The sequence below is a fragment of the Macaca nemestrina genome, chromosome 3 (assembly GCF_043159975.1).
Source record: "Macaca nemestrina isolate mMacNem1 chromosome 3, mMacNem.hap1, whole genome shotgun sequence".
NCBI classification, from domain to species: Eukaryota; Metazoa; Chordata; class Mammalia; order Primates; family Cercopithecidae; genus Macaca; species Macaca nemestrina.
In genome coordinates, this window is record NC_092127.1 from 287,760 (window position 1) to 302,697 (window position 14,938).

The following is a 14,938-nucleotide window of genomic DNA, read 5'->3' on the forward strand; positions in this document are numbered from 1 at the left end:
CACTTAGGTTGATTCTAGGCTATTGTGAATAGTGAAATAATAAAAAATAAAGAGACTAGCCCCTTTATTTTTTGCAGAGAAGCTAGACAATTCACAGTAACTTAAGGCCTAGGAAATTTTATTTCTTGATGAACACAACTCTTTATGATGCTCGTGGTCCAAAAATGCAGATTCCTAATCATCCCCAAGAAGTGATCCATTGCAAGGTAACCTGGGAGCGAGTTTAGGATTGTTCTGAGGCACTGGAAACCACTGAAATTCACTTGTAAGAGGGTAGTGAAAGGGAGTCCACATGGTTTGATCCCTGCATGTGCTGGATATAACTTGGTCTTCATTACGTTGCACCACCTTTGGTGTCAGAGAGAACTGGATTGGAATCCAGTCCCATCACTCATTATGACGTGATGGTAAATGTGTTTTTAACTCGTCTGAGCCTCAGTTTGCTCATCTATAAAAGATAGGGTTGTTATGAGGCTTGCATAAGGTAAGTGTGTAAAAATCTGGGAATAATGCCTGTAATTTAAAAGACGGGATTGTGATGAGGCTTCAATAAGGTAAGTGTGTAAAAATCTAGACACAATGCCATTAATTTTGTAATTGATCAATATATGGAGAAGGAAGATTATTTTTCTCTCATTTAATTTTTAGAACAAGTTTATAAAATTGGTATTATTCATATTTTTGAGATAAACAAACGATCAGTAAGTTTAAATAAATCACCATAGTCACAAAGCAGTTCACAATATATTGACTGGATAAGTGCTAGTGAAAAGTAGCAATGATGATCATATGGAAAATCTTGTGTTAGGTGGTGGTTTTTTTTTACATCAGCCTCTTCATTTGTTGAAACCATAGATTCTAAGTTGCTCTATCAAAGTGATCATTAGAAAAATATAATGTACTGAGTGTATAAATTTTAGAAAATTTCCTTTGTTAGTCCTGTGAATCTGATCGAATACGTGCATTTTGAATTATGAATATAAATATGAGTATGTGCTGACATATGAAATATGACTTTACATCACAGAGTAACCTTAGGTCATGGCAATATTTTTTTCTGAAAGCACCTGCAGAAATGTGTCTTCTTTCTAGTTTCCAGAAAGCTCAGAGGCCATGGGGGAAGGGGGGTGTTTGACTGTCAGATAGTGCATGAGGTACATTAGGATACAGCAATTTCATCATAATTCATATTCATAATTCTCAGTGAGGAAACCTGAAAGTTGCTACCAGCTACCAATAAATGAAAGGTGGGGCGGGGTCGCTGGGGGCGCGGCTTTGTGAGTCGGTGCCTGGACTCCCACATCACAAACGCAGCGGCAGCGCGCGGAGGGAACTCAAAGCCTGACTGGTTCTTCCTTAAGCTGGACGCGAGCTGGTTGGCAACCGGCCTTCAGTGGGTGGCCTTCAGTTAGTGCCTTCAGTGGGTGCCTCAAGGTGGTGGCATTTGGTTGCCTTTGCTGGGGAGAGGCGGCAGGTGCTAGCTCTGCAGCCGTGGGGGCAAGCGAAGGCCCGAGCTGCCCGAGAAGAGCGGAGGTGCCCCATGGGGACCACGCTGACCTGTCGCATGTGCACCAAAGCCAGCCCCTGGCAGGGCCGGCGGGGGGTTCTGCGGGGCCATCCTGTGGCTCTGACATCTGTGAGTGGGCGGCCAGCAAAGGCACAGGCCCCAGCAGAGAGGAGCAGAGACGCCCAGAACACGCTGGTCCCATGTCAGCCCCCAGCGGGGCCAGCTGGGGTGCGGTGGGCAGAGCCTTCCTGCAGCTCTGAGATCCATGAGGTGCAGGTGGGAGTAGCGCCAGGCTCCACTGCGTTGGTGCCCACCCAGTCCTATTCTGGAGCCGTGACTGGCAGCGCCCTGGCGACCAGAAGAGCCCAAAGGTAGGAGGCCACAGATACCGCTCGGCCTCAGGAGCTCCTCCGGCCGTTGCTGAACCAGGGTTCCCCGAGGGGCATTCACAGCCTGGGGCGCCTCCCTTCTTCCCCCAGTTCACTTTCCTAGGCCCAGGCTCCCCAAGGAGGACTGGCTCTGTCTCACGTCCCCACCCTTCTTCTTTCTCTGCTGCATCCAGCCGGTTTCTTTCCCCTCCCTACCCCAATGCCCGGTTCTGGGCCCTCTTCTTCCTCCCAGAGGCTGACTGAAAACAAAGTTTTCAAAATACATAACGGATGCTACAGATTTCATTGCTGTAGAGGAAATGTCTGACAGCTCTTGTATTTAAACTTAAGTAGCCACACTGGGGCTCACAACTTCGTATCTTGAATTCTAGACCAGAGCTCTCTATCCTAAAGCAACGGCAGGGAGTTAGAGGTACTCTTCTTGATTTTAATAATAAAAAATGATTTTTTGTAGGGACAAGGTCTCACTGTGTTGCCCAGGTTGGTCTCAAACCCCTGGCCTCAAGTGACTCACCTGCCTTGGCCTCCCACACTGCAGGGATGACAGGCAAGAACTACCACACCTGGCCACTGGAAGTGCTCCTGCTTTGTGTGTTTCGGCTGGTCTTCCGGGCAGCTGTCATAACATGCTCCTGCAGTACAGTTCTAAGTCTTTCTGCACAAATTCAGTGGAGCCTGTGATTTTTTTACATGGAATAGCCCTTTTATTTTTTTGCAGAGAAGCTAGACAATTCACAGCAACTTATGGCCTAGAAAATTTTATTTCTTGATCAACACAACTCTTTCTAGATGCTTGTGGTCCAAAAATGCAGATTCCTAATCATCCCCATGAATAAGGGGGCCACTACAAGGCAACCTGGGAGGGAGTTTAGGATTGCTCCGAGGCAGTGAAAGCCATTGAAATTCACACATGATGGGGTAGGAAAGGGAATCCACGTGTTTTGATCCCTCCATATTCTGGGCGTAACTTGGTCCTCGTTAAATTGTACCATTTCTGGCATCAGAGAAAACTGGATTTGAATCCCAGTTCCATCACTCATTATGATTTGACGGTGAATGTGTTTTTAACTCGTCTGTGCCTCAGTTTGCTCATCTATAAAAGATGTGATTGTTACGAGGCTTCCATAAGGTACATGTGTAAAAATCATGACAAAATGCTTGTAATTGAATAGAGAGGGTTGTTAGGAGACTTCTATCAGGTAAGTATGTAAAAACCTGGACACAATGCCTATAATTTTGTAAGTGTTCACTATATGGAGAAGGAGGATTATTTTTCTCTCATTTAATTTTAAGAGCAACTTTATAAAATTGGTGATACTCATATGTTTGAGACAATCACACCAAGGATCAGAAAGACTAAATAAATCAGCATAGTCACAAAGCAGTTCACAGTACATTTACTGGGTAATTTCTAGTCAAAAGTAGCAATGATGATCACACTGAAAATCTTGTATTACATGGTGATTTTCTCTTACATGAGCTTCCTGGAATTTAGTAAGATAAGTTGCAGGTCAAAAAGCAGACTCGTAGAATATTTTATTCAAGAGATTGGAGTGGGGGCCAAAGTATTGCATGAGTTTTCCTGAAAACAATGTGTAGGCTGAGAATCTAAGCAAACTTCAGTTGGTGGTTTTCAGTTGGTGGGCAGTGGTGGAAGGAGGAGGAGCTCTGTCTGTGCTCTCTCCTCCCCCAGTCACAGCCCTCAGGCTTGTTGTGTCCAGGCCCTTCTAAGTTAAACCAGACAGGTTGACAGGTTTATTTAGCAGACAAGTCAGCTCAGGGTAGGCGGGTGAGGTGGGGTGCTGGCGGGCTGCTAGTGCAGTGCCACCCTGTGGCCCAGGGCTGCCCGTGCCCATGGGGCTATTCCATATAATACACACACACACACACACACACACACACACCCCTCTTGGTTTGTCAAAACCATGGATTCTAAGTTGTTCTATCAACGTGATCATTAGAAAAATATGATGTACTTAGTGTGTAAATTTTAGACAATTTCTTCTGTTAGTCTTGTTAATACTCAATTATTTTCTAAAACACCTGGCCCAAATCTCCACAAGTTTTAATCGAATTATATTATAATTTGGATTTTCTGGTCTGCCTATCTTCCAAATAATAAACTCCTTAAAATTAATTTTCTATTGCTGCCATAACAAATTACCACAACTTTGTGGCTTACATCAAAGACTTATGATTCTATAGTTCTGTAGGGCAAACCTCTGACCATGGTCTTACTGGGCTTAAGTCAAGGTGTTGTCAGGGCTGTATTGCTTTCTGGAGGCTCTAGAGAGAATCCATTTCCTTGCCTTTTCCAACTTTTAGATGCAGTACCCATTCCTTAGATCATGGGACCATCCCTTCATCTTCAAAGCCAGTGATGTGGGACAGCTGTGACCACTGTTCTGTAGTCATGTCACCTTCTGACCACAGTTAGGAAAGAGTCTCTGATTTTATAGACACATGTAATTAGATTGGCCCCCAAGACAATCAAGGATAATCCCCCTAAATCAAGGGTTAATCACATCTCCAAAGTCCCTTTTGCCCCAAGTAAAGTAACATGGTCATAGATTCCAGGGACTCGAACATCTTTATGGAGTCGTTATTTTGACTATCACAAAGGCAAAGTCTTGGACTTACTCAAATCGGATTTTCTTTGCTTGATTTCAGAGCGTAGAACACACTAGACTCTAAATAAATGTGAATGAGTGATACACATTTAAATTTACAGATTGCTGCCACACTGCAGTTCTGTCCTCCCACTGGTGGTGGAATCCTATATACTTTTTCACTATCTCCATTTTGCATTCAGACTGAACATGGCTATGTTATTCCCTTCACCTGGGTGATCTGAAACCATCTCTCTATTTCTGTTTGTAGGGATCTAATCTATCAGGTCCTTCTCAAATGCTGCTTCATATAGCTTTTTCTAATCCCCAATTTTCTTAGTCAATTTATGCTCTTACAACAAAATAACACAGCCTATGCAATTTATGAAAACCAGACATTTATCCCTCACAGTTCTGGAGACTAGGAAGTCCAAGATCAAGGCGCTGGCAGGTCCGATGTCTGGTAAGGGCTGTTCTCTCCTTTCAGGATGGTGTCTTGGTGCTGCATCCTCCAAAGTCAAGGAACACTGTGTCCTCACATGGTGGAAGACGGGAGGGCAAGAGGGATGAAGCCGTTTCATGAGGGCTCCTAAACCTGCTCCTGAGGTAGGAGTCCTGATGGCCTCATCACTTCCTGTAGGCCTCACCTCAACACGGTCACGTTGCCAATGCTGAATCTCGGAGGAGGCACCGGGAAACCACAGCACCAATCAAATATGATCTTTCTCTCCTCAGAAACCCCCTCATATGTTTAGACCTCCCATGCACTTTTATACATTTTGTCTCATGGTTTCTTCCTGTACTAATAAGGTGCTATAAATGGATAGCTATAGTTTTGGGTTTCATTTCAACAAAACACCCTTACTAGTTTTTTGAACCCCAAGCGACATATGAGGGCAGGCCTCACCTTCCATTACAAAAGCTGAAAGGGAGTGCATGATCCTTTCTCCAGTTTCTTGGCCAATCAAGTGTGGGCATATATCTAGGCCCAGTCAACTAAGGTGTCTTTATTAGAACTTGGAACCTGATGAAATGATGCAAAAGACCTGAAAGAATCAGAGATGATTCTGAGCAACTGAGCAGAGACCCAGGTCCAGGAATGTGGCAGCAGGTGCCTAGGTTCAGCAGAGCCCAGCTACATGGTGACGAGTGTCAAATGGCAACATCCTAGTGGTGACGTCCCAAGATCTGCTGCTGTAGGATGAACTTGGCTGTGCGGAGTTTCCCTCAGTTCTTACCTTGCTTCTCCAGCATTGTCAATGATTGTGTGAACAATTCAATATCCTTTCATTGAATTCCTATTTACTTAAGTTGTCTGGAATTTATTATTTTCAGTGAAAAATGTAAACCAATTATCCCCTCACATTAAAACACATTCCACTTAGGCATTCTCTGTGATCTCACTGGAGAAAAGTGTGGACGTTATTTTTAATTTGACTCAGAATGATAGGATTAGTTGGCACTAGTAACAATGGAGATAGGTAACTAACTTTTTGTGAAACTTCTTCTTGGGGTGAAACAAAATCTTCTGTGGAAACTGTTTCCAATCATCTCTGGAAATTTATTAAGTAACCTAGTATATAATGATAATTTACCATGATATTTGATAAATAGTTTTGTGTATTCAGAATAATTTCTTTTTTCTTTACCTTTGAAAATAATGCATTGATAGTTAATTCTCTCCTAAGTTGTCTGTTTTTAGTCCCGTAAAAGGTATTTATTGAATGTCTCTTTGCTTTTAATATAACTAGGCATTGTGTGATCAAAGTAAAATAAGTATGTTCTTGTTTTCGGAATTACTACAGCTTTGAAAATGGACTTAACTACCTCAAACCAATGGGACATATTCCCCTGTTAGGGTTCCCAGGGTAAGTGGTAATTCCTTTTCTATCTTTTCAGAAGTGTAGCTATCTTTTTATATATGTAGCTTCTGCTGTGGGCCACTAGGCAGAGTACTTCAGAGCAGGGTTTGTGTGAGTACAAAGCTAACTTCTGCTGCTTTTGCTTGATGCTTCTGTAGCTTTCTTGACTACTATAGATGATAAGTAACCATTTTCTCTTGCTTCTTTCTTTTTTCCCCTCACTCTTTGGAGTGAACTTGAAACATTTGGGAATTTTGTTGATCAATATATATCTTGTTTATGAAAATTCTGCTAAGATAATATGGTAGGACGCCTTTGCTTATAAATAATAGAATTCAAACTCACACTGGTCTAAGCCAAAAAAAAAAAATTAATTTGTGGACTCATATAATGGAAAAATCCAGGGTGTAGCTTCAGAATGGCTGAGCGTAGGGACTCAGGACTTGGCTCCTCTCAGCTTCCTTGCTTTTTTCTTCCCCATTGACTTTATTCTCAGACAAGTTTTCCCTTTTTGCTGCAATGTGGCCATCATCACTCCTCAGTTTACATTTCCTTAGTTCCACAGCCCCAGAATAAAGCAAAAACAGAAACATTTCTAATAGTTTCAGTAAGAGACTAGAGATTGACTTTGGGTGTGAGGCTTGGAGTTCATGTCCATCTGTAGTCTGATCTGTGCCAGGATTTGAAGTATATTCATTGGCTGGGCCTGTGTCATGAGCTCATCCAGGGTTTCCACTGTCCACATAGTGCCTTTGCAAGTATTAGAAAATGGCTCCCCTTTCTCCAGTTAGATGCAGCCCTGTATCGGGGCATGTGGTTTGGAGAAGAGCACACAGGCTACATTTCAGCCCCCCTTCCTCCCTTAGCTGGGTTTCTTCCTTGAGTGAACAACACACTTGTTAGTAGCTGTCCTGTGCTTATTCCTGAAACTGGGGGTGAAATCAGCCCCCCACCCCAAAACTGAAGGACAGAAGGTGGCTTTGTCTGGGGTATCAGATAATGGCTAATAACAAAGGGAGGGGACAGTGGGTGCTGTGTGGGCAAAGGGAACAAAAAATAATCCTAACCTGTCTAGACTTCATCTCAGAAACCATATGCAACCTTCTTCAATTGAAATATTTAACACTTCAGGAGTGCCAAGAAGGCTATAAGGAGCATATCTCTTAAGGACCTAAGTTAGGACATTCTGGAATGTATGCTTTATGGATTTACCTTATAAATATATAACATTGACTAATACACATAGAAAATGTATTGCAGAGTAACACAGATGACAGAAATTGAAATACATGACATTCTACCACAGTCTATCATTATTTTCTAACTTATCAAAAGACTCAGAGGATTTTTTTTTCCTATTGATAACTCTAACCAGAGCCCTATTTACTCATGTCTTGAAAAACAGAGTATTTGCAAATATGTCTGAGGAGGGAAGACAGAGAAAATGATACCAAAAAAAGCTGATAACATTAAGACAGCTTTTTATAGAAGATGTTAATTTGCAACCACAAATGAAAAATTTATAGGAGATACACAAAATGTGAAGAAAAATAAATGAAACCAAACCACAAAAGGAGACAGCAAGAGAGGGAAAAAAAAAAAAGGAACTGCAAAACATCTGGAAAACAATTAACAAAATGCAACAGTCACTCCTTACCTATCAACAATGACTTTACATGTGAAGGGAATAAACTATCTAAAAGACACAGAGTGGCACAATGCATAAAAGATACTCATCAGTACGTTTTTATAAGGGAGTCACTTTGGATATAAAGATACATACAGGCTTAAAGTGAAGGGATGGGAAAAGATGCTCTGTGCACGTGGTAACCACAAAGATCAAGAGTGTCTATACTTAGATCGGAAAGAATAGACTTGAAATCAAAAACTGTCACTGGAGACTAAGAAGGTCTTATATAATGATAAAAGTTCAACAGGAAGATTGTAAATATATATCCAACCAACATTAGAACACCTAAATATAAAAAGTTAATATCAACAAAGCTAAGGGGAGAAATCAGTAACAATAAAATAATAGCAGCCAACTTCAGTACTCCAAATTCAATAATGGATAGAACATCTAGGCAGGAATAAAAAGAGGAAACAGCTGACTTGAACAACAAGGTAGATTAAACACTGACATATACAGAACTTTCCATCCAACAGCAGCAGAATATACATTCTTCTCAAGTGCACACAGAACATTCTCTGAGATAGATGAAATCTTAGGTCATAAGGCATCCTACAAATTTAAGAAGTTTGATATAATGCCAAGTATCCTCTCAGACCACAATGGAATAAAATTAGAAATTAATAACAAAGAAAACAGAAACATTTACAAAAATGCAGAAACTAAACAATGCACCCTTGAACAACCATTGAGTAAAAGAAGAAATCAAAAGGGAATTTTAAAAATATCTCGAGACAAACAAAAATGAAAATAGAAGTCAACAAAACTTACGGGATACAGCAAAAGAAGTGCTAAGAGGGAAATGTTGTAGTGATAATTATCACTTTGAAAAATAAGAAAGATCTCAATCAAACAACCTAACTTTACAATTAGAATAATGAAGATAAGCAATTAGAAAAAGAAGAACTAACTAAACCCAAAGTTAGCATAATGAAGTAAATAATAAAGATTAGAATATAAATAAAATAACTATAAAATAAAAAACAGTAGAAAAATCAACAAAGCTAGAGTTGAATTTTTGGAAATACAAACAAAAATAACAAACCTTTAGCTACACTAAGAACAAAAGAGAGACTCAAGTAAATATATTCAGAAATGAAAATGGAGACATTATAACAAATGTACAGGAATACAAATGATTATAAAAGACAATTAAGCAATTATATGCCAACAAATTGGATAACCTAGAAGAAATGGATAAATTCTTAGAAAGATACAATCTACCAAGATGGAACAAAAAAGAAATAGAACAGACCAAAAGCAAGAAAAGAGATTTAATCGTAATCAAAAATTTCCCAACAAAGAAAAGCCCAGGTGCAGATGCTTTCATGGGCAACTTTTGCCAATCATTCAAAGAAGGACTAACACCAAAACTTCTTAAACTCTTTAGAAAAAATAGAAGAGAGAATACTCCCAAACTCATGTCATGAGTCCGATGTTACCAAGACTTAAAAGCTAGACAAAGACAACACAAGAAAAAATAATTACAGACCAGTATCCTTAATGAATATAGATGCAAAAATTCTCAATAAAATACTGACTAGCAAACTGAATTCAAAAGCACATTGAAAAGGTCATCCACTACGATGAATTGGAATTTATCTATGGGATACAAGGATGGTTCAATGTGTAAAAATTGATAATGTGATATAACAGAATGAAAGACAAAAATGACATTCCAATAGATGCAGAAAACACATTTGACAAAATTCAACATACTTTCATGATAAAACTCTCAACAAAATAGGTATAGAAGAAATTTACCTCAACACAATAAAGGCTGTATATGAAAAACCTATATCTAATATTATAATCAATGGGGAAAAACTGAAAGCTTTTTCTTTAATATCTGGAACAAAACAAGAATGCCTACTCTCACCACTCCTATTCAACATAGTACTGGAAATGCTACCCAGAGCAATCAGACAAGAGAAATAAAAGGCAACAAAATTGAAAGGAAAGATGTAGTTATCTCTGTTAACAGAAGACAAGATTATTATACATTGAAAACTCTAAAGACTCCACAGAAAATGGTTAGAGATAATACAGTCAGTCTTTTATACCTGCTGGGGATTTGTTTCAGGGCCTCCTCAGATAACAAAATCTGTGGTGATCAACTTCCTCACATAAAATCATGCACAGTTGGCCTATGTCTCCATGGGTTCACATCTGTGGACTCAAACCACCACAGATGGAAAATATGTACAATTTTGGTTCACAGTTGGTTGAGTTCATGGTTGCAGAACCCATGGATATGAAGGACTGACTACATAATAAATTTACTAAAGTTGTAGGATACATAATCGACATATAAAAATCATTGCTATTTCTAAACACTAACAATGAATTGTCTGAAAGGGAAATTTAAAATCTATCAAATAAACTACTTCGGAATTAACCAAAGAAATGAAAGACTTATATAGTACAAATTACGAAAGATTGATGATGGAAATTTAAACCTAAGTAAATTGAAAGACCACCCATGGATTGAAAGAATTAGCACTGTTTTATTAAAATGTCCATATTACTCAAAGCAGTCTACACATTTAATGTAATCCATATTAAAATCCCAATGGTGTCTGTCACAGAAATAGAAAAAATAATCCTAAAATTCATATAGAATCGCAAAAAAAAACCCTGAATAGCCAAAGCAATTTTGAGCAAGAACAAAGCTGCAGGTATCGCACTTCCTGACTTCAAATTGCATTACAAAGATGTAGAAAGAAAAACACTGTGGCACTGGCATAAAAACAGACACATAAACCAGTGGAACAAAATAGAAAACCTAGATATAACCCACACATTTGCAGCAATTGATCACCCTGGAGGGTGACAAGGAGACGCAATGGAGAAAGGATATGCTCTTGAACAAATGGTGTTAGGAAAGCTGGATGTCCACATGCAAAAGAATGAAACTGGATCCCTAGCTCACACCATACATAAAAATTAACTCAAAATGGATTAAACATTTAAATGTAATGCCTGAAACCATAAAACTCCTAGAAGAAGACAGGAAAAAAAATCTTGACGTTGGTCTTAGCAATAATTTGTTTAGATATGATGCCAAAAGGGCAGGCAACAAAGGCAAAATAGATGAATGAATTACATCGAACTAAAAAGCTTCTGCACAGCAAAGAAAACAACTAGTGAAATGATAAGGCAACCTATGAAATGGGGAAAATATTTGTAAACCATATCTCTTATAAGCAGTATACACATCAATACTAAAAATACAAATAACCTAATTTCATTTTAAGGCAAAGAACCTAAATAAATACATCTCAAAAGAAGAAATTCAAATGGCTAACAGGTATATGAAAATGTGCTCAACATCTCTAAACTTCAGAGAAATGTGAGTCAAAACCACAATGAGATATCATTTCACACCTGTTAAAATGGCTATTATCAAAAAGACAAAAGATACGTGTTGGTGAGAATGTGGAGAAAAGGAAACCCTTGTACACTATTGATGGGAATGCAAATTAGTAAAACACGGAAAACAGTATTGAGGTTCCTCCAAAGACAATTGAAAATAGCACTGGCCTGGTGTGGTGGCTCACACCTGTAACCCCAGCATTTGGGGAAGCCAAGGCAGAAGGCCAGGAGCTCCAGACCAGCCTGGGCAACATAGCAAGACCCTATCTCTGAAAAAAATTTAAAATTAGCCAGACATGGTATTGTACACCTATAGTCCCAGTTACTTGGGAGGCTGAGGTAGGAGGATCGCTTGAGCCCAGGAGTTCAAGGCTGCAGTGAGCTATCATCTTGCCATTGGACTTTACCCTGGATGAAGAGTGAGACCTGTTTCAAAAATAAAAAAAAGAACTACCACATAATCCAACAATTTCACTTCTGGATATGCATCCAGTGAAACTGACAGAAGAATCTTAGAGAGGTACCTGTACTCCCCTGTTCATTGCAGCATTACACACAATGACCAAAATATGAAAATAACCTAAATATCCTTTGGCAGAGGAACAGATGAATGGGTAAAGAAAATGTGGCATGTATATATGAAATGAAATATCATTTGACCTTAAAAAAAGAAGGAAATCCTGCTATCTGTGAAAACGTGGATGGAGCTGGAGGATATCGCACCAAGCAAAATTACAAGACCCAGAGACAAATACTTCGTGATCTCACCTACATGTGGAACCTACAACAGTCAAATTCATAAAAACAGAGGATAGGACAGTGGTTGCCGGGGGCTCGGGGAGGGGAAATGGGGTGATGTTGATTAAATTGTACAAAGTTCAAGTTATAATAATTTCTGGAGATACAATGTACAACATGGAACAATGTTCTGCTAAAGGACTAGATCATAAATTAGTGTCAACACACACACGATGGTGAATGTGGAGAGAGAATAAATATGCTGATTTGCTTGAGATATCAAAACTTTAAGTTACCTTAAATTTATACAATTTTTAGATGTCATGTTATCATCGTAAAGCTGTTAAGAAAGGTTTAGTAAATCATGTCTACAACCTGGGAATTTTCTCATAACTGGGAGGGCCAGAGTAGGAAAATGGAATTTTACAGCAAGGACAGGGTGAGGGACATGGGAAATGATGGATGAAGTATTTAAGAAATGACCTGGGTGGAAGCTACATCAAAGAATCTGAGGTTTAGAGCATCAGTCCTCAAACTTCTTGGTTTCAGGACCACTTTACATTTCTAAAAGTTATTAAGGACCCCAAAGAGTTTTTATTTATTTGGATTATATCTATCTATATTTATCATATTAAATATGAAAACTGAGAAGTTAAAAAATAATAAAATAATATACTTATATGTTTACATAAATCACATTTTTATTTAAAATTGTCATTTTTAAGCAGTAAAGTTGGTGAGAATGGTGACATTGTTTTATATTTTTATGTATGCCTTTAATGTCTGGTTGAATAGAAGAAAACTTGGTTCTCCTTTCTGCTTCTCCATTTAATTTCTTGTGACGTCCCATGTCAGGAAGCCTCTGGGGAAACTCCAGTTATACTTGTGAGAGCATGAAAGTGGAAAAGGTAAACAAAACCTGTGTATTTTTATGAAAGAGTTTTGACCTTGCAGAGCCCCTGGAAGGGACCCAGGGACTTCTCAGGGTTCTCTGGTTCATATGTTCACAGAGTAGAGGGTAAGTCCACAAGAGAAAGCAGTGGTTGGCTGTGGGTCTTGCTGAGTGGTGGTAGAGAAGAGGTTGGAGGTATATAGAAAGTATGGTCATTGCTGTCATTTATTTTCCCTTTCCTTTGGCCTCTTGTTGCTGGGATTTCCTCTTTAGATTATTGTATCATAAACTAGAAATGGATTAATGAACATTCTTGATACTGCCTAAAGAAAGTTTTTGTTGTCTTTCTGAGTCTTGATACATTTCAAGAAGTCTTCTCATTTATTTTTCCCACCCAAATTTGGAATTTAGGAAGAGTCCATATAGCTATATTTAGTTGAGTTATTTCCCTGAAGACATTTTGGGATCATTTGTAAATCTCTACAAGCAATGCTCTGATGTCCCTTTATTTTGTTTAGAGACTGGGTCTTGCCGTGTTGTCTGGATGGAGTGGCTCAGTCATAGCTCACAATACACAATACAATCAAACTCCTGGGCTCAAAGCGATCCTCCCACTCAGCCTCCACAGTAGCTAGGTCTACAGGTGTGTGCCAGCATGCCTAGCTTTTTATTACTATTATTATTGTTATTATTATTGTAGAGATGTGGGTTTCATTATGCTGCCCAGGCTGGTCTTCCAGCTCTTGGCTTCAAGTGATCCTCCTGCCTTCCGCCTTCTGAAGAGCTGAGATTACAGGTGTAAGCCACCATGCTGGCCCTGATGTTGTTTAAATACAAACATGATACTATATTCCTTGTAGAAAGTGCTACATAAACATATTTTTTTTGAGATAGGGTCTTGCTGTGTCACCCAGGCTGGAATGCAGTGGTATGATCACACTCACTGCAGTCTTCACCTCCTGGGCTTAAGTGATCCTCCCACCTCAGCCTTCCAAGTAGCTGGGACCTGAGGTATAAGCCACCAAGCCCAGCAAATTTTTGGTAAAGATGGGCTTGTCACTGTGTTGCCCATGCTGGTCTTGAGCTCTTGGGCTCAAGTTACCCTCTGCCCAAGTCTCCCAAGGTGCTGGGATTTTAGGCCTGAGCCACTGAACCGGGCCCTAAAAATTCATTCACTTTCTTTGTTTGTACACAAGGTGGTGCTGTTTCCCTTCTAATAACATGACACAGCTAACTTAAGAACACATTTTCCAAAAAATATCACCATAGTTCCTTTTCCATAACCATTAAGTTTTCAAGGTGTTATCAGGTTTATCTTATAGAAAGAATGTGTAAAATTTTTCATGTAGAAACGTAATCTTTTAGCAACGAGTTAGTTAAAAAATTTGGCATTGTCCGAATGATTTCCTTTTCCCTATAATTTTATTTATTATAATTATATTTTTAGTGATATCAATTGCTTTATAAAAACTCATTACATGGCCAGGCGCCGTGGCTCAAGCCTGTAATCCCAGCACTTTGGGAGGCCAAGACGGGCGGATCACGAGGTCAGGAGATAGAGACCATCCTGGCTAACACGGTGAAACCCCGTCTCTACTAAAAGATACAAAAATATAGCCGGGCGAGGTGGCGGCGCCTGTAGTCCCAGCTACTCGGGAGGCTGAGGCAGGAGAATGGCGTGAACCCGGAGGCGGAGCTTGCAGTGAGCTGAGATCCGGCCACTGCACTCCAGCCCGGGTGACAGAGCGAGACTCCGTCTCAAAAAAAAAAAAAAGAAAAAAAAAAAAAAAAAAAAACCTCATTACATTATATACCCAATGACTGTGAAATCGTCTGCTTTGAAGCACAGGGAAATCATCAATCAGCAAACTGGGTC

General features: G+C 39.5%; 1 protein-coding gene across 8 annotated transcripts in view; it reads left to right on the top strand.

Moving 5' to 3' along the window:
• Positions 1–1,297: 1,297 nt before the first annotated feature.
• Positions 1,298–14,938, top strand: part of LOC105466740 (uncharacterized) — a 100,598-nt gene continuing 86,957 nt past the window's right edge. For 6 of the 8 annotated variants that reach the window (XM_071092705.1, XM_071092706.1, XM_071092707.1 and 3 more), the window contains exon 1: positions 1,301–1,878. In XM_071092705.1, the coding sequence (XP_070948806.1) occupies positions 1,541–1,878 (338 nt within the window). In that variant the 5' untranslated portion in view covers positions 1,301–1,540. Of the gene's footprint in view, positions 1,879–14,938 lie in introns of all 8 variants that reach the window. The other 2 variants (XM_071092704.1, XM_071092711.1) reach the window with 2 other exon arrangements.